Source organism: Acanthaster planci, linkage group LG02, assembly GCF_054643075.1.
Source record: "Acanthaster planci isolate LZ-2023a linkage group LG02, COTS_SCS, whole genome shotgun sequence".
NCBI classification, from domain to species: Eukaryota; Metazoa; Echinodermata; class Asteroidea; order Valvatida; family Acanthasteridae; genus Acanthaster; species Acanthaster planci.
Genome location: NC_141778.1, coordinates 34,390,861 through 34,417,030, shown reverse-complemented (window position 1 = coordinate 34,417,030; position 26,170 = coordinate 34,390,861). Strand labels below are relative to the sequence as shown.

Sequence of the window (26,170 nt, the reverse complement as noted above, 5' to 3'; positions counted from 1 at the left end):
TCAAGTTTATCTGTTCCTGTTCGTGCGTGAAACTGCATGACACAACACCGACACGGGTACGTATAAGGTTGAAAAATTTAGCTTCAGCATGACTCGCACGTGACCCAGGAGCGTAGCGACCAGGGTATGTGTAGGGGTGCCGCACCCCCCATAATTAATTCAAGTCGGCAAATAGAGCATCGGTCGGCAAATGAATATTGGTACATAAGCGATATACGTTGGCCGTCGGCATTGCCCTGGAAGCATGAAATGGAGCGTACTGCGGATTTCCATTTTACACGACACGAGGATGGCGAACAAGTAACAAGTTGGCAAGTTGACTCTGGCACACCCCCAAAAGAAAATACATTCGCTACGCCCCTGCGCATGACCGTATGTGATGACGCACGCAACACTATAGGTGGCGCTGATTTCTTCAAAAACAAAAAATTTTTGGATTCACTCTACTAACATTCAAAGGCGCTGCCATCTGAACAGATGATACATCAGGCGTTGTGCAAGTAAGAAATTGTATTTTCAGGAATACAATTTGGTAGCAATAGTGTGTGTAAAACCATGGCATGTTCCTTCCTCTATGGTAAAACTGAAACTTCATACGTACCGGTCCCGTACCATGTTGTTTCCATACCTCGTCGTCCGTGGGCCTTCTCCGCTTTACGTATAGCAAGACAACCTAAAGTGATGACGTCATAAGCGAAAAAGATCGTGATACGCACGCACGTTTTTGTTTGCCGAAACTAATATACTTGCACCCTACGAGTATAAACTTTCTCCGTGCACCTATCACAGCTCACCTATATCTCTGTGAAACAACGGGGAAATGAAAGATGTACAACCTCTGAGCAATTGCGCTTTAAGTGAATGCATATTGCATATAGCTTGACGAACCAAGTTCTACCTAAAAGGGTCATTCAACTACAAGCAGGCAGACACTTTCCAAAGACTTTTAAAAAATCATGCACGAACTGAACTGTTTAGGGTTAACCACAGAGTAAAGTATAACTATGTCCACGATTTTCCTTATTCTGACAGTGGAGAATACCAGTGGTAAATGGTTTTAAACAAATTAAAGTATAATAGGCCTATGTCCCTAATCGTTTACTCGATGATGATCGTTTTTTATGTACATGGTCACAGTGCGCGATGTGATTTCTTTGACGGCGATGTGATTTCTTTGAAGGCGATATGACCGTGAGGTCATAAGAGCACAATGACTCTCACAAAACAACAGCAATGTGCAGGTACAAATCATTAAAAACGAAAGATTTCTGCAGTCATGCTAGCCATTTTGGGAAACCAATGGGACTTTGAAGACGTCATTCTTCTCCATTGCATTTCGAATATTGTTCCTTGTAGTCGTTGCTAAAATGACTTGTACACTGAAAAAATGTGAGACATAATTTTTTTTCACGTGTCGTCCATAAAGATGCGCGAAGCAGCCATTTACATTTCTGCGCCTTTGTGTGGCATTTGTGTCGCCTGCAAAGTATTAAAAGTTAACACTAGATTTCAAACAACAGAAAAAAGTTTACATGTATTGTACACACATCGGCATTATACATTATACGTTATAGCTAGTATAACTCTGTTATTAAGAGGGTTTGGAATTGTTATTGGCGAAAAAAAGTCACAGTACAAGAAAAATACCAACGGTATAAACACAGGCGAAAAATTCCTACCGAATATGAACGCTTGTTGGCGAGTTAGCTACATGGAGAAGACACGGCATTATTTTTGGCGCCTAGATCATGGCGCGTGTTTCAGTAAACTCATGCATGTGCCTACTAACGTCTCTCTCGTTGAAAAGTTACCCCTAAAACGGATCAATTGTTGGCGTCAGCGGTGCAAATATTACAATTGTCTTCCCACAGAAAGCTTTCATAGATTCCATGTGTCAATGAAATTTCGGTTCCTCCTAAACGTCAATTTTTAATAAAAGGAAAACACATCCCTATAGGTATTCTAAATTTGTTGAGCGACGCGTATTTCGACTTGTTTACGTACGGTGTATACAAAAGCAATCGTGATGTGTACCCGAGGCTACGCGACATGACATTTCGAGCAAACGGAATGCGTCTACAATCACCGTCCATGCTATCCACAGGCTCAGCTGCGTTAGTGCGCGAAAAATGCAACAAAACATCGTTCCTCCGGTGACCCGTTATTACATTCAATCAACTGTTGGACTGGCAGTGGTATGGTTCTCCCATTAAAGTGATGCTCGATGGAGAGTATGAGAACACGGGTGTTTGTATGAAGAAGTTTGCCACAGAATTATGTCGCCAAAACAAGATCTTCAGTAATACATTTTAAAAGGCCAAATGTATTTTTAATAATGCATTTCTGGTAAATGTATACATGTTTCCTATTTAGCCCATACGTCTTCAATTCCATTTTCCTGTTTTAAAGAGCAAAGTGGAACGCTTTGGGTTTCTATGACAATTCGCATATTCATGAGCAAAAGTGTAATGTTATACCTAGAAGAATCCCTTAACCCTTACAGTCCTCAATCCTCCGATTTCAGTATGACTTTACGTATACAACCTAGGGTTGGGGCTAATCACAGTTATTTTGGCACTGAAAGTTGCCATTTTTAAATATTTGTTTCAGTATTTGCTCGCTGCATGCCAGTGTTCAAAGTTTTCTCAGTTTTTTTTTCAATAAGGAAGGTTTTGGTTCGAAGTTTGAGCAGAAACGCCCCAATAAACAGTAATCTTCTCAGAATAAAAACCACAGTTATACCTTCATTTAGCAGGAAAAGCATGACAACTTTCAAATGTTTTAAGACGCCTCCGCATTACAATAAAATAAACCCATACATGTGTAATGTAAGAGCAGAATATTGAACAAAATGCCTCTCTTAGGTTCTTTAAGCAGAGGTACAGATCAAACCATTTCCGTTGTATTCTCTGCCATACATTAATTAACAACCTGGTGTATTTTTAAACCATTTTTGACTCTTTGCATATGTACGTCTTTATTTACTGTCATTATTACGGAGTTTGCTAATGCCAAGTAATTATGTACGAATATTCCGGCCCCTATTTCAGTCCAACCGTGCAAATGACCTATAGAACATTTATAGATTCATAATTATGCAGGCATGCGCAAAAATGGCCTTAAAGGTAAGAAGTGTGAGCAGGCCATTGGAAACTTACAGGGGTGCGAGTTTGATCATTTCTCTCAGGTTTTCTGTCTTTTTTCATTTTTTTTCTTCAGAAAATCCCATTAAACCGTTTTTACTATCAAACAGCAGGAAAGGAAACGGAATTAGATATGGCAATTTCGTGCGCACAGGAAAAATCGCGATTGTAAAGTCTTTTACAGAGCAATAAAACTCCCACTTAGATAGAAACTATTAGCAAAAATGATTTAATTGGATTTTCTGAAAAAAATTGGTCTATTGCTACATACTACTGCTGACACAACCCTGTCGTCATTTTTATCACCTCAATACCCCATGTCTGTGCTCTACTCCTCCTTTTCATATGCCGTCACTTTACAAACTCGAAGCACCACTCACAAGACAGCCATTGCAATTATCATATTTACTGTCGTTACAATCAACTATCCATGCATTACCACTGTGTCGATCTTGCGTAACACTACCAGAACACTTCAACACCATAAGGTGAACAATGAACCAATCTATGTCATATTTCACACTAGGCAACGTAAATTTATTTTGCACGCTTTCATGCATTTTCTTGCAATTTTTCTCTTTTTTCCTATCGCACGGTTCATCAAGACAACAAAACGTGAATCTCACGGACCAAAACCTGACCTTCGAAGCTGCGGGCATTGACCTTATGCTGACCTAGGAGAGAAGACACACACACAACGGCATCTGGTCCAAACCTTTAACAATGATCTCCATCTATCATTCGTGCATGATGCCCAACGGGTGCATAATTATTATGCATGATTCAAGATTCAAGCCACCGCACTTGATAGACGTGTTATAATTATGGCTTCTTTCATACCGAATCAACGTGAAGGGGAATAAAATTACGTATTTTCGCCAATTCCATAGGAAATGCAATTTGAATGATATAAAGAGACGTAAACTGAACTGTGTTTTCCGAGAAATTAAATTTTCAGTCAAATGGATCAGGAAATTGAACTATTGAAAATGATCATGCCTTCATGTGAAACCTTACATTGTGCCTTCTATTGATGACGATTAAATGAGGTAAAGGAAAATTGAGAGAAAATATTATGTTTTTAATGATTTTTCCTCTGCAGGCCAGATGTATTAAATTGTTTTTTTTTCCAGGTGACTAGACTGGATGTACTAACTGTGCACAAGTGGTCGTTTGGACATTTTTAAAGAGGATTTCGTATTTTCGTTTTGTTAAGTGTTACTCACTTTCCCCCAAAGGCTGCATTATTGTCACATGAAGCTGTAACCACAACTCAGAAATGTGATCGTGACATCACGGAAAAACACCCTCTACTGATCCGTATAACTGAAGAGGGGTCGACATGTTCTAAAAGTATTCTAGAGTTACGCTAGAGTATTACCTTTATCCAAATCAAAATCAGTTGCGGAGTACATGATAGATGATTTCAAAAATTATGGAACAGAGGAAATGGGGCACCAAGCAAGTCATTGCTGCAACGTAATCGTAAGGGGAAGGAACTGCACAACATTTTAAAGAAGCTTTTACGTATATGCAAAATACGCAACCGACAGAGGGCGCTAATATCAACACATTATGAAACTGCATTTAAAAACTGGAATCAAAGAGTTCATAAGATCGTGCCCTCTGATCCCATATGACCCTCTCCGATGTGACCTTGTCGCAAGAGACCTTTGCTTGGTAACGAAAATACGATTCAAGTTTTAATTAAATTGTTTTTGTGTTGCTGGATACGGGAACGATGCCATTGCTACGTGGCAATCCATAACTGCTTTAATATCATGGGGGAGGGGAGGCGAGTTCTTCATCGTGACTCCAACCCCGGCTCTGAGACGGCCGTGACTGGTCGGTAAATTGAATGAAAATATAGGAGCTCGGGGTAAACAAACACCATCTCACCTAATAATAAAGATCCTTTTAGAGTAAATTTTCTGGAGCGACGCAGTACGTTTTTTGTTATTTTTTAAAATAAAGTATATTTTCTGATCTGGGATTGTTACTTCCAGTGGCTGGGTTCACTTTGGGTGATTGGGTCAGTTCTATTGGATTAATAATACGGTTAGTGTCGAAAGACTGAATAGTTCATTTACTTGGCCTTGGTTGAACCTTTTTGGTGTGGCTACACTGTAAACTGTTTATCCTGTCAATAGAAGAAAAACCTCTAGGAAACAAGGCTTTTGCGTATCATGTTGCTGCTCTTATCTACTCGTCAAGCTTCTGGTAGGCTTTGGTGTCAAAATGGTTGTCTGCTGTATTTCGAACTTTTGCTAGTATCTGTAAAATGTTAACAAAAGTGCAGGCGTCGTTTAATTGCAACTCTTGGATAATCATTTTCATTGGAACGTGAACTTCAAGATGCAATGAAATAATTGTAAAATAAAAAGGCATAAAATTACTTGAAACACGTGGTTGTTTAATTACATTCATTTGGATCATTTGGTAACGAGGAAATTTATTTCAAAGTACGTTTATATGCAGGTTTTGGAACAAAGTTGAACATCGTGATGTAAATGCCCCGCCCGGTTAGGAACCAAAAACAAAATTTACCAAATATTTTGATGAGCATTAAAGTATTTACTGTTCTTGTTATTTGTTGATTTTCTTTTATTTTCAAGCATGGGCGGCCAACGCTTTCCTTCCATCCCGCCATCATCGGCGTTTACCTTGCCAATGTCAAAGGTCGCTACAAAGATGGGTATAGAAAAAATAAATACATCATCCTACAGGCAGGCTAAACTTCGTTTTATTATTATACGTGAAACCGGGGTCTTCAGACGTAAGTGAAAATGCTAATGTGCGGTATGGGAGGTGATGAAAGAGGGGTGTTTGCGTCAGAATTATGAAGTTTCTTTGTGTGCCTCATATCACCATTTTCCCGCCAAAAGCAGTCAATATCAAAGACGCGGGAGGCCAGGCCGAGGAAAAGTACTATCGATTTTCGCTTTAGTGCGGGGGAAGTATGTCACTGCACAATGTGGTTTAGATTTCAGCTCACCGTCTATATTTAGATACTAGAGATGCTTCTGCTAGCAAATGTCTGTAAAAGAGGGTTATGCGAGGCCAATCGGGGAACGGATTTGCCTTTGTTGGTGTTTGTTATCTAGAGGAATTTTTTTCAATGCAAGGTGGAACCTCAGTGGAATTAAAATTGCGCTCTAAAAAGCTCGGTTTTGTTGTTACTCTATGAAAACAGTGCCACACTTACTCTTCAAGAAATGAGGCATGCACATGGCGGAAATTAATATGACGGTGAATCATCCCATGATTCAAAAACCAAAAAAATCCAAAACACAAAACAAAACAAAAAACCATCGGTGTTAAGATGTTCACGGGGTATAAAAAGGCCCTAGCCTTAAGGAACATCCCAAGGCTCACTCTACAAGACGGGAGTTCTGAAATGTCTGAAGGACGTAAATTCCCAATCAAGAATGGCGGATAATGTTTGATCTCGTCACTGCATGATACGATAGAGTTTGGCGATGAGATATTAACAACGACTCATTTTGGGCGGGATTTGTTTTTCGTCTAGCGGTATATCTCTTTCATCTGGGCTCAGCCAATTTGGCAGTCATCTCTAACACAGCTCAGTGACGTTACGAGTTATGAGAAGAATCATTCACCTGGTCGCCCTGCAGTAAACGACGCCATGCGTTCGCATTAAAGTAGCTTCAGTGAGCGCCCAAATGAAGCGGGACACTGAGTACCACACAAACTGTCAAACGATAACTTTTGGAGTTGCAGCAAAATCGTAATTCATTTCTTTTAATATTTATAAGACTTGAACATACTATTGAATATAAGATTAGATAAGTAGCCATTGCATCGCCTCATACACGGATGCTTATATTTGGCTATAAATACATTGAAATTTCTACGCGGTGAAGCAGTTCACGAGGTTAAGTATATATTCATAATTGAATGAAGAATTCACACTGCTCTGCAGAGTGGACTCATCCGAACAACTCGCTGCGTGGTTCGCTGCATAATCCATTTATCAATCTGTTGATATTTCGTTTGGATAAAAGAGTCATCCCACTTTCTGATGGGATAAGCCAATCTTCGGATGACGAGGCACGTTCAGTGATTATCGAGACAAGCCGTGCTGAACGCCTAACGATAAAGCTCGGGCAGCTTGTTTTCACTCACGTTGCACAAGCTATATACACTCTCTACAAAATTACAAGATCTCAGATCTAGTACTTGTAATGAGATACAAAAATTGCTGAATGTTACCAGGAAGAAAGCAGGTGTTCAAAACTTGAAGTGTTGAGAAAAATTGCTGTCATCAGCTTCACGGCCTGTTAAATGGGAACTACGTAGTACGCCTATACGATATCTCATTAAAATACTTGCTTTTCATTTGGGGATGGTCCAGTCTGGTTGTTCCTGGTACAACACTGGGAAAATGTACATTAACCCAACAGTCCTCAGTCCTCCAACAGGTGAAGGATTGAGGACTGTTAGGGTTAAAGAGCACCTTAAGGAAAACAAGTCTTCTCTGATTTTATCTGTTCAAATAAATATGAAAGCATTCTAATTGAATGTAGTGTAATTTGTCTTCAGAGCTCAACTATAACAATCTTAAAAGTTTTTTTCTGTTCATGCCAAGATGCAAATTCTGAATGTAGATTGCGTCATTCTTAGAAATAGAGAAAACGAGGGGGAACGCTCGCCCTGTGTTCGTAGTGGATAAACCCTTGTGCATACCAAACAATGTTTTCTCAGAATGACGCAATTTACATTCGGAATTCGCATCTTCGCACGAACAGAAAGAGCCCTTTTAAGCTTGTTATAGTTGAGCTCTGAAGACAAATGACTCTGCATTCGATTTGGATGCTTCCATATTTATTTGAACAGATAACATTAGAGAAAACGTGTTTTCCTTAGATGTGCTTTTAAAGTTCAGGTAACTTTCATTTAATTCACTCAAGATAAGTAACTTTGTAATTGGTCAATTTCTTTTAAGGCCGGATGGACCATGGAGAAATGGTTGGACCATCGGCTTGAGTCCTCAGTCTAATTGAATTAGCTGTCTCGAGTGTCCGGATTTACCCCCGGCAACCGATACTTGAACTCGATGTACGTGACTCAAGAGGTTTCTCGGGGTAATGGTCAAGCAACTCGTGAAGGGAATACCAAGCGGGCACTTTGTATTATGGTGGTCATCGTGATCATCATTCCGCTTGTCAGACTAAGTAGCTCTGGACAGGAACACTGGAACCAACGACCCAGTGGGGCGCCAAGAATAGAACGGCAATGATGTCAAGATTCGGAATGGTACCCCACATTGCATTAATTTTTCTGACAAAATTCCTCCGCCTGATGATATAGACCCTGCAATGTCTCGACTGTATATCACAGTTTTTTGTGGGCCCGAATGCCACTATTCCGACACTCAGTAGAAGCAAACTGATTCTTTACTTTTATCAGATTTACATTTAAAAAGTTGGCTGCATGCTCCGAATAAATGAAGAGCAATGCAAAGTACGCTGTGTCCGTTGAATTTCTATTGCACGGACGTTTTCAAAGCAGATGTCACGTATTTCACATAATTTTGTAGCCCAATACGCAATGATGGCGGTTTATAAAATGAGGACAAAATATTAGGATATAATGGCCTTTCAATTTCTCAACACAAGTCATATTCAAAGATCAAGGTGGTCCATTTTTCATCGTTCGAGTTACATCCTCCCCTTCGAGAGAACCTATTACATTGATGAAATGCTAAGCACCGCCATTACCTCTTGGCTCAGATTCTCAATTACTGTCCCCAAACAGTTAATCTATACGTACTTGTCCCGTATTTGCAAAAAAAAAGTTAAGAACGTGACCCGAAACAAGTTCCTTTATTGCACGGGAATTAACACGATCAATCATATTTTCCCCTTCCCATTGACGCGTGCTACCTGCATGGGGTATGTTTTCCTGCCAAGAATATCATGCATGTGTAATTCCAAGTGGATTTGATTGTCTGGGTAAAGGATTACACGGTGTGACCTAAATGTCTTTTAACCATCGTAGGAACCGTTTGAGTTGCAGTGGCTTCTTAAAGGGCTCGTATGGAGTCGTCACAATCTCCACTTGGATACGAAGACTTTTTTTTAGTCACAGTCTTTGATTCTTCGTGGAAAACATCCACCTAACTAACGCTCTTCTGTTCTGAATTAGTCCTAAGTGCAGTCCATACAAGCCATCAAAATGAAAAAGAAAATATCAAATTTATTGTAAAGTACTCTTTGGCCAGAGGCAACGAGTTGCCAAGCAAACGGGTCGGGCCATTTACACCACTGTCGACAGGGAAACCTTATCCACGCGGCCGCTGACCGTTTCAAAAGAGTACCGCTCTTTTTCATAACCCGCGGTATAGATCCCGTCAGTATAAACCAACAAACACTGCATTGGAAATCAAAAACTTTTCGATTGAGCACGATCGTGATCGAGATCGAAGTTTCTTCCCTGCGTCGCTTTTAATGGGAGCCAGCCCTCCCAAGAGGATTTTGGCCGGGACACCGAGCCCCTACTCAGAGGGGTTCCCGCGGGGAGTTGAGGAGAGGAAATCTGCCGCGCCTCCACTGCAAGTGTAAGCGATACGTTAAGCTGGCACACGCACACTTCTTGAAGAAAATGGTAGAAACAGCAAAAACCGTCGCACGAACTTGAGAGAGAGTAAACACTACTGGGAATCTAAGGGTGTCTCACTTTCCACAAGTTAAGGGCTCTCCAGCTCCACACTCGGAGCACAATCTCACAATCTTCGGCATGCAGGAGCAGCTGTAACCCCAGTGACTTTCCAAAGCGTTGGTTTCTTGTATCGCACGGGGAATCAATTTTCCTAGACCGTCAATAGTTCGATTAAAAAAACTGATAGAGTTAGGTACGTGAGCGATAAGAATGTCACACAAGGCTCGTTATAGGGGTTTCCTTGTTGCTTTGTACTTTTGCCGCAGAGCTGGTGCTTCTTTCATTAAAGAACTGCTAAAGCTTACTGGGCTGAATCCTCCGATTTCTATGTGTTTTCATCATATACTCTAAGGAAATAGGGGTTCCGATGAACCACACACACAAAATGCAGTTTTAACAGTAAAAAAGGAACAAGAAATGAATTAAATGGTAGCTTGCTTTTAACTGATTGAAATTCTCCTGTATGTCGTGCAGACAAGAGATAACTGTATTTCTAATAGAGATATCTATTAGAAAATTCTAATAGAGATATCTCTTATAATAGAGATACCTCTATTTCGGGATTATGTCAACTTTTCACGCCATACTCCTGCTTGTAACTGCTGCTTGAACAGAGATACCTCTATTTCGGGATTATGTCAACTTTTCACGCCATACTCCTGCTTGTAACTGCTGCTTGAACAGTAAGCTTTTAGGTATTGTTACTTTCCGGTAACTGGAATGATAAAACAGGCAGGAGGAAGAAGACAGCGCGTTGATTCAAGTTACAACCATTTGCATTTTTGCTTCCACTTTACTTTGCAACAACCTTCTTACAAGAAATTCATGGGTCCTTTGACATTTCATTTTACCGTGACTGTAACATTGTAGGCCTACTTAGTTCTGATTAGTCGTCTGAAATTCCATTATCCTAATATGGTTTACAAAAAGTGAACGTTTTGTTCCTAACTTGTCGAAATGCGAGGCAGTCAACCCTATAGTCCGTAGCGACACGTGGGCAAGGCCGTGAACATGATACAAAGTGCACGGACTAGGACGAAATGTTTCTGTCAAATTAACACACGTCAAAAGTCTTACTTCTGTAAAGTTCATACAATAAATCTTCCCCTTATGAATTCCGTCTCTTGGTTTACCTTTATTCCTTTTGACGGGGAAAAGGTCATAAGGCGGGAAGATCACAGGGACAGTGGAATGTGCTACTCGTGGTATAACGCCTACAGGAAGACAGATTAACATCGTCAGGCAGCCTCATAAAGCAAACCTACTACACAAACAGACAAAAGTCCCGCTCAATGTAATCGATTTTGTCCGATCGCATCTTCCCTCATCCACCAGAATGGATCGAAATTTTTTTAACCCATCAGGCGGAACGAAATAGCCCAGCAACTTTCCTCACTATTGGTGTCCTAGAGTATTATAGCCCCAGTCGTGAAGCAATAGATGCATTACAGCTTCAAGACAGATGGTCCGATAATTCTCAGATTTATCTGTTGTGTGAAGTTGTAATTAGGCAGAAGTGCAGGAGGGGGAGGAAAAAATCCACCCGAGGTACGAAAATCTACACGCTGTAACGCCGATGGAAAACAAGTAGATATACAGAGGGGAGAATCGTGGTTATCTGGCTGGATGGGTCGAAGGTTTCTGCCTGGGTGGGCATTTCCCCGATGACTTTGGTGTTAATGTTTGCTTTGAACTGACCCGACAGAGTCAAATTTGAGGTTGACCGGTTTTTGTCCGACAATAGAGAGATCAGCAAGAAAGTTAACTTGGCGATTGTTGTTGATTACACCGGAAAAATACAGCGTTGGACATGTGTAAAATCTCAACATGAACTTTTGACGCGCTCTCCTTTACAAATAACGGTGAATGTTGGATTTATCTGAAAGAAACACAATTTTATGATTTTTTAAAATTAACTTAAATTAATCTGTTAATTCGTTCATATGTGGTTCAAACAATGAGATAAACCCAAAGTGCTGGCACTAATGCTACGTATATAAAAGCTGTTTGTAAGGAATCATGAATTATCATTCATTAGACTGAGGATACATTTATTGGGGGTATCAATCACAAAACGTTTCTCGAGTTAGGTGACCAAACTCAAGTTCCGGCAAAGACATAATTTTGGGGGGTTTTCATTGTGATTAGCATTGCGTACAAAAAGGAAAATATTCTGTGGATATTTTACGGAGTCTAGAATGGAGACCAACGCCCTACACGGTAAAGAATAATAGAGGCGCACCAATGCATGCGCTTTGCATTTGTGTTGCTGTTTGAGTGCCCATTAACCGTTGCAGATAGTACTGATTGCGGTTCAAAACAGGATATTAAAGGAAACTGTGAGCGTTTGGGGAAGGAAGTGTATTTATACCTTCCTTCAGTTTGTGCACTACGAGCTGCAGCAAGGAAAATTGTGGACAATAATTTCTTGCCGATAATCTGTTTTGAAAAATCTGTTCTTACAGTAGTTGCCTGCAATGGAATCTACACCAAGGTCGATGTCGCCAAGGAGGAGTTCGCAGCACTTTGCTTCTGACACATCGTGAGCCCCGCAATGAAACAAAATTACCAATGCTAAATCAGGCACGTACGGATCCCTATCTAAATGGTATCTTGGCCATCGTCACTTGCCCGCCGAACTTGACGCACGAAATCGTATTATAACGTTCGGCGTAGCCATGTGGGCGAATATTGTGATAACCGATTTACAGATTGGAGTGTACGACCAGCGATGGGCTGAGGGTTTATTGGTTAAAGGTATACAACAGAACTTGACAGCGTACCAAGACGGTTTCGAATTTGATGTCCCCAACTAAAGTTACGTAATATACGAATATTTTTTTCTGGTTCAAATAACAACAAATACAGCAACCGATAATTTGAAATAATAATCACTAACGTTCTCAATAAAAAAATCCTTTAGGCTGTATGTGATCTGTTTTTACAGTTGTAAGAGCCCAATTCCAAATCGGTTATGTTGCTCCAAAGGAATAACATCCGGGATTTGCAATGTCTTATCTGGACAGATCTGAGCGGGAAATGAGGTCGCAGTAAACCATCTGCGGTCGTAAAGTTTGGACGTTGCAATCTAAATTGAAACAGCAATGATTTGGCATATGGCATCGTGACAGCTCTAGATTCATATGAAATATTGGACAATGAGCGGGAACGAGAGTGCAAAATCATCCACACAAGTATCCAAGTTGACTTTATGCAAAAGACCAGACGTTGGGGTCATTGAAAACAGATACATGTTTGACAAAATGTTAGTTCATTTTAATTGAAAAATTTCAAGACTAGACGTGATTCGTAAAGTACATTTTACAAAGAAATTTGTCAACATCGGTACAGTGAGGTGTGCCATTGAAACGAAGTCTTGCAGTATTAATCAACCATAAGTCTTGCAGTATTAATAAACCATAATCATTTAAATAATGTTCACCCAAATGATCAGAGATAAATTGGGTTTGCAAAAGGTGGTTAATAATTAATCTCTCACGGCAAGGAATAAAATGTATCACAATTTTTAGCTGAGCTAAGTCAACAGCCCCGCCAATCCGTCGACTCGAATCTATACCACTCAGTGGTTTCGGAGTTTTGATGTATACTCCAAGCATAAACCAGCCGTAAGGGAAGAGGAGCCAATATATACATTGATGTTGATACAGGCAAGGCAGTTATTACCCACAAGTCAAAGTGTCTACCAAAGCAGGACCTGTCGGTGAATTCTTATTTCTTCAGCTGATCATTTATCTAATTTCCCTCAGGACTGCAGTTTCCCTTTTATACCGTGCGTTTCCGAATAAAACCCCTTTTTTTCGGAAAGAGGAGAAAGTAATACACCGTTTCACAGATGCAACTTGTTTTGTCTGCTCAGAGCAAAGTATTAATTAGGCTGAGTCAGTCAGGTATCATATGTCGGTAGTGAGTATATACGATGTGGCATGACAACAAAAGTTTTCTTTGACACCTTAAAAATTAGTTATAAGATTCGCCGCCGACGACTTCCCGCCAACAGGCTGTTCCGGTAGTTTACCTTCGCAAAGGTGAAGTTTGGGTTGGAGAAGCAGCACCCCTCTGATTGGCCGACGAGTGATAGATAAAATCCATCTCGGGCCGACGCAGATTCAATTAATTTTGATATGACGGAAATTGTTCTCTGATTCAGAACGCAAACACCGATCCTCTCGACGTTTTGCGCGGGGGAAATAAGAAGACCAAAATAAACCTGGCGCCATTGTGAAGGCAGTACCAAAATCCACAAGTCCAATTGCCGATAATGGACTTACACATCCAGAAACGGGAAATCTACCCGGCAAAAAACGACTTCTCAAGGATTTCCGATTTTATAATTTAATCGCTCTATCTCTCTTCTCGAAAATTTAATTACACGAGCACAGGAGCTTGGTCGCGTACTGCGAGAGAATTGCGCACTTCGGAAAGCGCAGTGGGTTTGAAGAAAACCGAACAAGTTGCTAGGCCGGTCGTCGATATATTGTCAAGGAGCTGTTGACGCACATTGGTGTTCACAGGTTTAAGATCACTATCTGAAAACCTTTCCGTTTGATAGTGTGCAAGATTCGTTCTGACTGCACTCCTTTACAGTACAGTAGATTATTTGCAGTCTTCTTTTGGTCCAGAAATTATATGTACGAGTATGATATGTACGAGTGATTGGATTAAATCGAAAAAGGGATTCAATAAAAAATCAGTCTGAACTTTCTGGAGACGGCATTACAATCTCAGGTACGCATCGAAACCATTTCTGGTTAACGGGTCGACTCTTCGCAGGTTGGATGTGAGGTAAACCATAGTGACAGCGCAGGAAGTAACTCGTCCCCGAGAGGAGGACTGTGGTAACCCCACTACTTGTAGCAGACACTGAAAGAAAAAAAGTACGGCTTGACCTTGCCCCATGGGGTCCAGCCGATTCAGATATTGCATCGAATTCACTTTCTACGGAAGCTGCTAAGTGAAATATTCGGTTTATTCGGTCGATTACGTATTCCACCTGATCATAATGAGTCCCGTTCCATTTGGTTCCACATAAAGCACCTGCGAGTTAATGCAATCATCGCGCGCAAGGAAACTCAGAAAAGCGCACGGGTAATCCAAGGAGACTGCTACTCTAAAGAACGGCTGAATTTGCCCCCGTACAGGTCTTCCAGCTTGCACCTCAAAATGTATTCACCTCCGTGTACTCGAACATAGCGCTTTTGCAATTTCTAAGAGAACCGATAGAAATTTTGAGAGAATGGACTCTAAAACGATTAAAGTGACTAAAAGTGTTAAATTACTCTTTTAAACATGGGCAGAAAGTATTTTTCCCGGATTGAATACATTTATGATGTTTTCGTGGGTAATATAACTTAAAAGGGAGACAGCGAAACCTGTTATTTTGAGCATTGTTCGTTTCATTGTTCCCTCAGTGTTCAAACTGTCTATCACACATGGTCTCCAGTAGCATGCTGACTTCGGAGACAGTTCTCTTCGCTGTGCGACATCCTAGCCTTGTACGATATCTCATACGAAATTAATAGAATCTTGAAAATAGTTGCTGCTATGTAGCGAATAAAAGAATGAAATCATTTATTTGTTCGTCCATCAAAGTAGCCTGAAGATGTACGCGTCTTTGTTACCAAACCCGCACAACAGATATTATTCCAGCAGAGAATGAGAGAGGAAAGGTCATGTCTAAACCACAGATTTACACAAGCCTGTAAGACTACGACAACAGAATCCGTATTTATTAATAACCAGGAATCCCTCGTTGTGGGCGTATACGAACCCCCCCCGCCCGAAGGTTCATTGTGAGACATTTCTATTCAAAGACAACCCCAGCGATGATCGTCTTTACCTCCCTCTCCCTTGTTTTCATTCTTTTCTCCGTGGGTGTAGCATTTCACTGAAATCATTTTCGAATCAAAAGAGAAACTACGTTCCCAAACCGTGTGATCGTGTTACAGACGACGAAGCCGGCTGGTGTTTTGTTGTATCACGATCGGCAATGTTAGTGTGGATACGTCATATGAGAGGTCCCTCGAATACGTGTTTGATAGGTGTATGGAGCCCCCCTGTGTAACAGATCTAGGTCAAGCAAATTTGTAGTTGGCGGTTTTTTATCTGTTAGCCTTGTGTCTCCTGCTGGTTGATCAATGGTGAACAAAAAGCGCGGGTTTTCCTTTTGTTAGTGGATCATGAAAAAAGACACTTTGAAGAAGATTCAGCAGTCTGGCCGTCAATCGATGCGATATGACGGAAAAATATGCACCGGAGGTGAATATTGGTTGACAACATTCTCGCACTGCGATGGCACGTTATTTTCGAAAACATGTTTATGGCCAATGTCAGACAGCAGGTCGTGAAGGTGACTCTCCAACCATGAACAGTTCGACTGTATCAGACTGTTCATCTTGCATAAGGACGCAAGACCAAAACGGGAAATTGCCAAAATTACGCAGTTACATAATATTCTAAAATATTTATAATCGAGAATTAGCAAAATCGATTGTAAGTTGGCCAAAATACTCTTGTATGGATACTTAAGTCCCTGGTGAGATAACCTGATACGCAGGTGGTTTTTCTGAGAGTAAGAGGACCAGTTTTCATTTTACAAACGTTTCCCGAAACATTCACGGGTCTGGAAATTTGACCAGAAGCCCCAAACGTGACCTTGGATGATATGGAGTGACTATGGATCACCAATCAGACCAATCAGGCGCATGCATTTAACGGGAGATCCGTAAAGAGCACGAAACTCAGAACTCATCCTAGAGACAAAATATTAATTTGTTACACTACTTTGACAATAATCACAGCTTTTCCTTGATTTAACCATAAAGACCTATATTAATAAACATATTGTGTTATGCTGACCTATTTGATACTAATAACATTATGTACAAGCACCTGTGTGTTAGATTTGTAGGGTGGAGCATAAGAAATATATGTTAATCAAGAAACCTAAATTTCATTTTTAAAAACTACGTAATTAAACCCTACGCTGTCCACAGTAAGGATTTTTTTCCTTCCTTGCTATGGACTTGAAATGAATGGCCCATCAAACACTTTATAGTTAGCGCCTCCATTTTTTACGGGACATCACTAAATGTGACCTGTGAGTAATGCCCGTCAAATCAGATTACGGTTGAGCAAATTTACTGGCAACTTTCAAAACACTCCCCATTCACGGGGCGCTTTAGCCGAGCATCTGCAGCCGGAGCTTGAGAGTTGAACGCTGTGAGGTTTGCAACTTTGCTGGCTTGATCCGATGCCCCTGCGGGAGTATAAAACTGGAAAAGATCACAAGGTTGTTGAGGCGCGAGAGGTAAACCTGTTCCCTTGACCGCTGTGATGATATAGTGCTTTGGCCGAGACATCGGTCATTTCCGTTCACTCCAACTCTGTCTTACAGGTAGTGGCAGCGTCTCACTCTTGGTGCTCTATCCACACGCATTTTGGAAATCGTAGAGAATGTATATTCAAACATTCAAAGATATCTCTCGTTTTCATTGTAATAACTATGATGACTTCGACTTTGTAAACTGATCGTTCTTCGGGGACACGGAAACTTTTTTACATAATGTCTATGTTTGGTCGTTGGATTATCAATGTTCAATTCATCTTTATAAAGAAAATCACCTCTGATGCCTAGCGACTTTCGAGCATTTGATTTTTTCAGTAGTGTTCGGAATTTTATAGGAAAGCCAATCAAAAGACGGTTAACGAGTATTCCCATAGGAGTGCTTAACGTAACCTACAAGTATTACCGTCACTCGGTGCAAATGGTACGTTAATCGACGGCAACGTGCCCGTTAATTCCCCGTGGTACACGTGAGCTAATCAACAAGATTGACTCGCACTGTTGCTGATGGAAACTGATCAAATAAACTGCAAGACTTGGCAGATTTGCGCTGTTGTATTAATGAGCATTCAATGGGAAAACCTGCGGGTTGGATGCCACTTATACTTGACTCTATCCTGGAAATGAAATTAGTTTTAGTGCCAGCGTGGTAGCCCTTTGCATACTTGTTCAATAAGCGAATGGTATTAAAACAAATCAACTATGCCAAAGAAATTTATCGCAGTATACAGAATTTGGTTTACTTTGGATAAGGCAAGAGGAAAGATCTTCAAGAAAAATGGTAAATACACATAGTATAATTCACACATTATATTCAGACTGTCAATCTTACAAAGACATAATGATTGAAGCGATCGAGCGTGAAACTCCAAATCATATTTTCCTTTGTACCCTTTTCGTGCTGTTCTGGAGATTCACCCCTCTTAAACCCTTGGGGTTTTCCCACTATAGCGCCCCAACGCACACCTGGATCAATGCAACAAATTGACTTCATCACGCCTTGTTACTAACGAGCAATACGGGCGTTTGTGATGGAGCCACTAGGCCTCGTGGGGATCTGCGTATGTTTCAGTTTTCGCGCCAGTCAAACAGAAATCGCGGGGAAAATTATCGAATTGGTTGCATTTGACAAGAAGCGTGAAACATATTCCACCCTCGGCCATTTCAAGATTAACTTCATGCATTTATGGAGCAGTAGTAAGACATCTCAGGAAAATGATCGTGCTACCTGTAGACCTGCACTTGTGAAGCGATCGAGCGTGTAACTCCAAATTATAATTACCCATAAAAGATTTCCACTTAATGTTGTGAAGATGGTTTCTATGCCCGTATTCAATTCCAAAATAAAGTATAAATATTAGAAAATGCTATTTATCAAACACTACCAGAAGTTTTAAAATGAAGACTCAACTTCCTTACCTTAAACGATATTCTGACAGAAGTTCTGGGGCTTTATATAAACGTTATCCCTCTAGGGCAATACATACATGTATATAACCATATAACTTTGAGTATCACGTTGTAATGTGACAGCGTTATGTCGTACACCTTAAGATGAAGTGTTTTGCTAAAAACATGCAGTTTCTTAAGCTAGGTCAAATATCGTGATTTTAAGCGAGGCCAACGAGCAATGTGCTGGTCACAGATGAATATACCAAGATAAGACTACAAAGCTTAAATGAAGCGACCACCTAATGTTGCATTAAAATTCTGCCTTAATATTCATTTTAACAACAAAACTGTTTCTTTTCAGATGGCTCTTGTGCGGCAAACATTGCACCGAATTGTGTGCACTCATGGTAGAACAGACGTTGATAAATTCATGTAAGTAAACACAACCCCAAATGAAAACGCTTCCACACTACTTAAAAGAGGTATTATGCGAATTTGTACATGCAGCTTGTGAACTGGAACAAAAACGTTTCGAAATATCGAGAAAACCCTATTTGTCTCCCTCGAAAAATTTAAGGTTACTTACTAGTATTGCTCTGAATTGCGCTTAACATAATCTTATTTTCCTGACTGTGTCCTTTAACCGTCATTTTTTTGACAGAAAAACGTTAGGGTTACATGACTTCCAGGTCGGGGATGAGGAGGAACCAGAGTATGAACCGTTCGACGAGGGTTATGTATGTCAAATAACACACAAAGCAGCTTCCATATTAGGTAAGCATGCTCACCTAAACCTCCCGAAAATCCTTTCCTAGTCCATGCTTCATTCCTGTTCACAATTACTCTTTATTAAAATTTGGTTCACACCATTGCTTTTTTAATCTGCTTAATTAGTGAGCAAAGTTGAAAGTTAATACCAAATTATCTTGTGTTTCTCCCTGTATTATTAGGATTCAACTCCTTAGAGGTAAAACTATGTTGGTGAAAATGAATAAATTTGAATTTCCAACATGAGCACGGGTGACTTTAGAAATCAAATGACCAATATTGACCGCTAAGGAAGTATCTCTGTAATCGGTAGTTAGAATCCCTCTCACTGTACAAACATCGGCAAATATATCACTGGTCTGCAAGAGAACTACATGAAGATGCAAATGTTTTTCACCCTATAGCTGTTTTTGAAAGACGACTAGTGTGTTCAAACTAATTTGCCCCGCAGCGCGTGGTCGTTATATTATGCTCATCAAAGAAAGTGCAACCTTCAAGTAGCACGCTCTTTTGCAGTTAAGATCCCACTGAACGTCAACGACTCCCGTCAAAAAGATAACCGTTTCTCGGTGCTTTCACTTCGAAAGGAAAATACTCTGTTGATAAATCATCTTCAGTCTCCAATGCCGTTACGCGAGTCTGGGAGGGTCGGTAGGGTGCCCCAGTCCACGGTGGGATCTGGCGCCTACGCGGTGCGGGGATAGAATCGGTTTTGGACCGCCGAGAACGCGAGGAATGTCGCTGAAGATGCTAAGTACTCTGAAGTTACCTACACCCCAACTGGGAAGGCACGAGCCAAGAGTCTATACATATAATCTTGTGTGCCTACTCTTGAACATCGTCCCATTTAAAAGGGCTAGCTGCTTAAATATGACGTAAAACGTCACCTCTAGGAGATAAGCTGTTTGAAACAATAACTTTAATCGGGTGGATTCTCTATGGTCATGCTTTGTTATAAATCTTTATTTTCGCCATCGCATGGTAATTTACAGAATCTGCAAAATGTGTAATGACTGTGATCACTGTGAAGTGTGAATGTGATGTGGAACTTGCAAGGAAGCAGGAGGCATACCAAAATACAACAGTCGAGATCAAAATAATCTTTTAGTCCTCTGTTTGTTAGTAGCCAAAAGGTTTGAATGGATGCATATTGAATCCTCGATTGAGTTTAATTAGAAATAGTAACCAGGAATTCTGCAGTTCTGTTGCTTATCAAAGAACAGTTTTGAATACTTTTGTGTTTTTTATGGATGAAGGAAATAGGAAACATTTCAACCATTGCAATTTTAAAGGATCTCTCACCTTTAAAATCTCAACCCGAACAAATTTAAAGGACAAGTTCTTTTTCTTGGATTTAAATTTCTCAAATATTGAAGAAGCTTCGCTTGGCAGCGTATCTGGCAACCTGATATTGACTAGTATCAGACGGGCAAAAGGCGGACGTGCAGATATGCCTGAATAAAGACTATCCTCGATCGTCACTAAAGCCTGCCTAGCCACTCTTTGCACACATTTTAAAAATGGGAAGAGTAAAGGATGACGCGCATTTTCAGCGTCAAATGACGTCATTAGGAGACAATTTCACTCTGGGACTCTTTGCACTGCAGATCATATCTACGACTGAAAATCCTTGAAGTCTATGCTTGTACCAAGTATAGGTATAGCCGCGCTACTGTATTATCTTTGTATCGATTGAGCAGGGTATGCAAGAGGAAGATTGAATTTAGAATAGAAACTCACTGACCCATATTTCAGCAAGAAAGACTGCTTTCATTTTTGATTTGGGGATTTATAGAATCCATTTATTCATGATCTCCCTGTTCAACCGACAGGTCTGCCTCCCCTCTCGTAGAGAACACTTGAACATAGGGCATATAGACAACCTGGCATTTCGCCCGCCATTAGTGGATTGAACCTTCCGTTTTCATTTAATTGGCGGTGCCGAGGGGGAACATTTCAATATTGGTGTCATGCGGTCTTCCCCCTCTGTTCAGGACAGTCTCTGGCGTGTTTATAAGACCGACAAGCGCTTTGGTTAATCGCAGTCTAGTGGCACGAAGCACAGGGAAGGGGCGAGAAAACAGAACGTGACTTTCGCGTCGTTACAGGGAACGCTATTGGCTGTGTGCATGACCATACATGCAGAGCAGATCTTACAACGAAACTCTATCATGCAGTGTTAGATGTATGAGATGTAAATTAAATCCGCAAGGTTACACTAATATGGTTGTGACCATCACCCCAGCTTAACGGTACTTTTATCACATGCCCTATAGCAGTACGGTTCACAGGATATGATCCCATCATCAATGGCATTAATCATTTTTTCAATAACTGTAATAACAAGGAATAGATCAGTGGAGAAGTGATATGTTCTCCCAGTCTCACAACTAATCGAAAATTCAGTGAAATTTGACATCTGCACTCACCACTGGCAGTTGAGTTCTACTTCGGCAAGTTCCTTTCAACGAGGTTCTGTATCATAGCATGGTGAAATTCGGCTTCATGTTCTTCTCTGTCACAATCCATGGATCTTACAGAGAGCCAGATGGGAGCGTTGAAGCGGCGGCCTTATTGGAAATAAATGTAAAACTAATTTCTTGAGAGCATGTTACATTTCGGTAATTATCTAAACCCAATTGCTCTTATATAACAAAACTATCAGCCATGAAATTCTCCGTGCAACATGCAACTCACATTCATACTGAAGATGAAAAACATTGACTCTTTTAATACTGCCAAGCAGGGTCATTACGGAAAAATTCTGATCATTACTTGCCAGTGGTATTGCCCAAACTTTGCCGAAGGAAAGGCACCTAAGAAATACAAACAATCGCTAGAGGGAGTGGTTTTCATGTGACATTTTCCTGAGACATAACGTCCTCTTTAAGTTTATGGACTCAGCTGTCATCTCACAGCCTACCATCCCAGCCCCAACTGAGGTGACAGAGTCGGATAACGATCGTTTTAAGAACCTCTATCTCGGTGATACCGACAGGTGTAAGGAACCCGAAACTGGGCTACAATATTAAAAGACAAAGTCAATTAGACACATGGATGAGATCAAAATCATTTTGATTTATTTACATCTCATCCATGCATACGCTACCTTGACTAGAAAAACTCAGTGTATTTCATATACATGTATAGCAAGTAAATATCGTACAGCGAAGGGAAAAATTCTGCTAATGCACCACAAAGGTGGTGCTACTGCACCACAAGGGTATTGACTTCACATTTTTAAGCCAAACAAAAAGGCAGGCTACATCCCGACTTTATGTTTTCTGTTTTATAATATTAAGTTTCATTTTACCAGGATGGAAATCAGGTTGTAACGTTACATATTTAGCATAGGGAAACCTGAAAGTTTATAGTAGCACGAGGTTTTCCACAATCTCTTCCATTTTCTCGTCGACTTTGAATACGTTTATACAATGAAACTTGACGACCCCTTATATGGCAACCGACCATTGGCCAAATTACCCTTCGAAGTAACCATCTATAACGAAACATATACGCACGATAGCCTCGGCGCGCTGTGGACTTAATCAGCGTCAGTATGGATCGTTTTGTCATTAGCAAGATTGTATAACAGGTGGTCGAGTTATCGGAGAATCACAGTTATCCAAATTCTGTCAAGTGCAAAAATGTGATCGTTAAATATGAATGATTAGGACTAGCCTAGCAAACATAAGAAGCTTTTGAGCATTACATCAACGCAATATTGTTCATTGCTGTGTTACATGTCGTGATCACCATGGGATATTACAAGGGTGCGCAAAAACGCAGAAAGCAATTTAATAAAAGTAGATGTCAGTCTGTTGGGGCCGAGGCTTTTGTATATACATGTATACTATTATCTTTTCGACTTAAGTAGCAGAAACAAACGTTCTTGTAACTGACAACTCAAAGAAACCTTATGGTAAAAGGCTTTACTTTGAAACATGTCATTATGTTTTTGTATCCTTCAGGATTGGAATATCGAAAACTCATGGACAGTTTTGGAGAGGAGTTCTTCTGTCTGTGTTTCGAGCGGTATGGTGCCGTCATTGGGTCCCTTGGGGGCACATTGGCTGATTTTTATGGAAACATTGATGGTTTCTACGAGCACATTTTAGCTCAAGGGGTTATCAACGAGGAACATTTGAGGGTGAGAAATACCGTCCAACTAGGCAAAGCACAAATGGTTTTGTAAGCTAGTTGCAATGATATTGTGGGTTTCACAGACTGTTAATTGCAGTGAAACGTGTGATGGAACTCCCACTCCAATATTTCAAGTCTGGATATGTACTGATAAAACAACCTTTCCTTCCCTGGCTATCTTATTCAATTGAGTTCAAACAAAGTACCTGTGGACCATACTTTATACAAACCGTGAAATTGTTTATTTATTTGTATTTTTGCCTGATCAACCTTTTGCCTTTCTTTGCATATTTGGTCTTGAAGTCTCACACTCCGTCCTATCGATGTTCAACACAAGCAGACGGCATGCTACTTCTTCACTTTTACACCAGAAGTCACAGCTTGGAGCTAAGCATGATGGGACAGATCAGAATGGCCTCCATCTTGCTCTTTAATACCTTCGTGCAGGTGGAACTGGTCAAGCAGAGGGGTCATGGCTGTGACCACTGTGTTTATGCTATACAACCCCTACTAGACGACCAGAGGAACGGTACCAAGAACCTGCAGAACGGCACGGTAGACAGGGCTACCTCCCCACGACACCTATCCTCTAAGATCAGTGTCTCCACCTTCTGCGCTGCCTTCCCCTTCCATGTGATGTTCAATCGACAGCTGACCATTCTTCAGGTGGGGGACACGGTTATGCGGATGTTTTCCTCACGTGCCTCAAGCAATGGACTCAACTTCAACTCCTATTTCAAGGTGCTGTCGCCCGACATCCAGCCCGTAACCTTTGACCGGGTCTTGGGGCATATCAACAAGTCCTTCATCTTGCAGTCGACGGGTATTGGGTTATCGACAAAGTCAAAAGATGGAACAACTGAGGTAAGTTCAAAATTAACGTACACCTGGCCAAAACAGCTTTTATACACGTAATTTGAAAAATCTATGCCAATTAATAAAGGCTACAAGCTTGTGATACTGAAATGTGATCTACTAAGGTGTGGCTGAGATAATAGCTGCTGCTGACAGGCTTTGCACCTCACACAATATTTCATAGTATAATTATATCTGCTGTCATGAACATTTTATCTGTCGATGCAGCAGCGTGAAAGAATTAAGGTATTAAAATAGAAGTTGCCTTCTGAAGTTCTGTAAGTCACAGTCAGAAAAAATGCAACATGTATATAACACTGTTTGACGAATTCATGGACTTCTTAACAACATCTCTGTTGCTTGATATATGGGATCACCCTCTCCTATTCCTGGGGCAGGTTTTATTTAAATATTAAAGATGTCAGAAATTTCATTAAGTGTGGTACCAGAAGGAGACACGGTGTGAAACCAGACAGCAGTCGGCAGGTGCAATAAGTCGCTGAGGCGATTCCAGTCCAAACCCAACGCCCAGATTTTAATCTCCACATATTACAGACCTTTTAATAACGACATTTACAAAATCCCCATCAATATAGGATAGGGAAAATCGCTGTTGTTCATTCGTTGTTAAGCTCATTTTGTTCATGGCCATGACTGGAAAAAGTCGAAACATTAATCCGAGATATTGTACACATAGATCCAGCTACTTAAATATTACAGTCTTCGCAACAACAATCGACCTTTGTGATGTTCATCACCTGAACAGTTCCATATCGCCCGAGGTATGCTGGAGGGTAATCTGATCTGAATGTCATCATGCAAAGAATCGCCAGAAGTGTAGCGGTCAATAATGGCTTCATGTTTTGTCAGTAGAGGGCGCTGTATCATTGATAAATTGGGATAAAAAGAAGTCACAGATACCGGTACTTGAACAAGTAGTGAAGGATTATTCGAAAGGCTAAATTCAAGGTTATTTTATTCCGTTTTAAGGCATCTTTACTGTGACTGAGAAGACGAACTGTCCAATAGTTCATCACACCTACCCCAATCTGATGCATTAAACCATTGAAAAGATCTTTTCGCATGGCCAATTTATCTCGCTGACAGGACTGGCGACAGTCAGCCAAGCTCAATGGCCATGGACGGGTTACCAAAGCGCAAGGTATGCCAAATGCCTACTGACACATGACGTATTGCCTTGCGCCCGTTGCCCCAGGCTTGATATCACAACTCATTACCAAGGCCAACTGATAAACCAACCGTTCTCTCTTGGGATATCAATGGCTGCAAATAGCGTAGATACACCTCTTCTTACTGGCTGGCCAAGGGATTTTAAGGATTTTGAAATAGCAATTGTTTTTTACAGAAAGCCTGATACCATTTTGACAGTTTGTTGGCAATCACTGTGCATGAAACTGAGGGGTGGGGGACATAGGGGCGACAGTCAACGGCCCTAATGGCGTCAGTGTACAAATAGTACAGTGTGCCAAACCATACAGCGTGACAGTCATCAATGTTATTAAATGCATGCCAAAATATCACTCACTACCCCTCTCAATGTGGAACAAAAAAAAAACCTCAACCGTTCATCAGCGACCTTCAGATGAATGTTATTCAATTTATTTTCCCCTGCCTGATAGAAAATGGGTTAATGAAATCCAAAATTTTCTAGATTCGGAAGGGGATGATAGATGACGTGCCATTCCTACGTCAGTATAACATCATGAGTTCAGAGTTTGGCATGGGCTGTGCACACTTCAGGATGCGTGGGGAAGGATCTGTTTCATTCCAGCATTTAACAAGACTGTGGCTTTCAACGCGCAAA

At 40.7% G+C, this 26,170-nt stretch overlaps 2 protein-coding genes across 6 annotated transcripts in view; one reads left to right on the top strand and one right to left on the bottom strand.

Annotated features, from left to right (window-relative positions):
- The window catches only part of aasdhppt (aminoadipate-semialdehyde dehydrogenase-phosphopantetheinyl transferase), a 120,360-nt gene that overhangs the window by 23,241 nt on the left and 70,949 nt on the right, over positions 1–26,170 (bottom strand). For 4 of the 5 annotated variants that reach the window (XR_015424541.1, XR_002598766.2, XR_002598768.2 and 1 more), the window contains exon 7: positions 21,777–21,917. The gene's annotated coding sequence lies outside the window, so the exon portion shown is untranslated. Of the gene's footprint in view, positions 1–601; positions 674–21,776; positions 21,918–26,170 lie in introns of all 5 variants that reach the window. The other variant, XR_015424540.1, reaches the window with a different exon arrangement.
- Positions 1–26,170, top strand: part of LOC147800167 (guanylate cyclase soluble subunit alpha-2-like) — a 41,675-nt gene that overhangs the window by 7,802 nt on the left and 7,703 nt on the right. The window contains exons 2-5 of the mRNA XM_087133688.1: positions 18,941–19,011; positions 19,241–19,353; positions 23,319–23,497; positions 23,794–24,354. Of these exons, the coding sequence (XP_086989814.1) occupies positions 18,941–19,011; positions 19,241–19,353; positions 23,319–23,497; positions 23,794–24,354 (924 nt within the window). The remainder of the gene's footprint in view (positions 1–18,940; positions 19,012–19,240; positions 19,354–23,318; positions 23,498–23,793; positions 24,355–26,170) is intronic.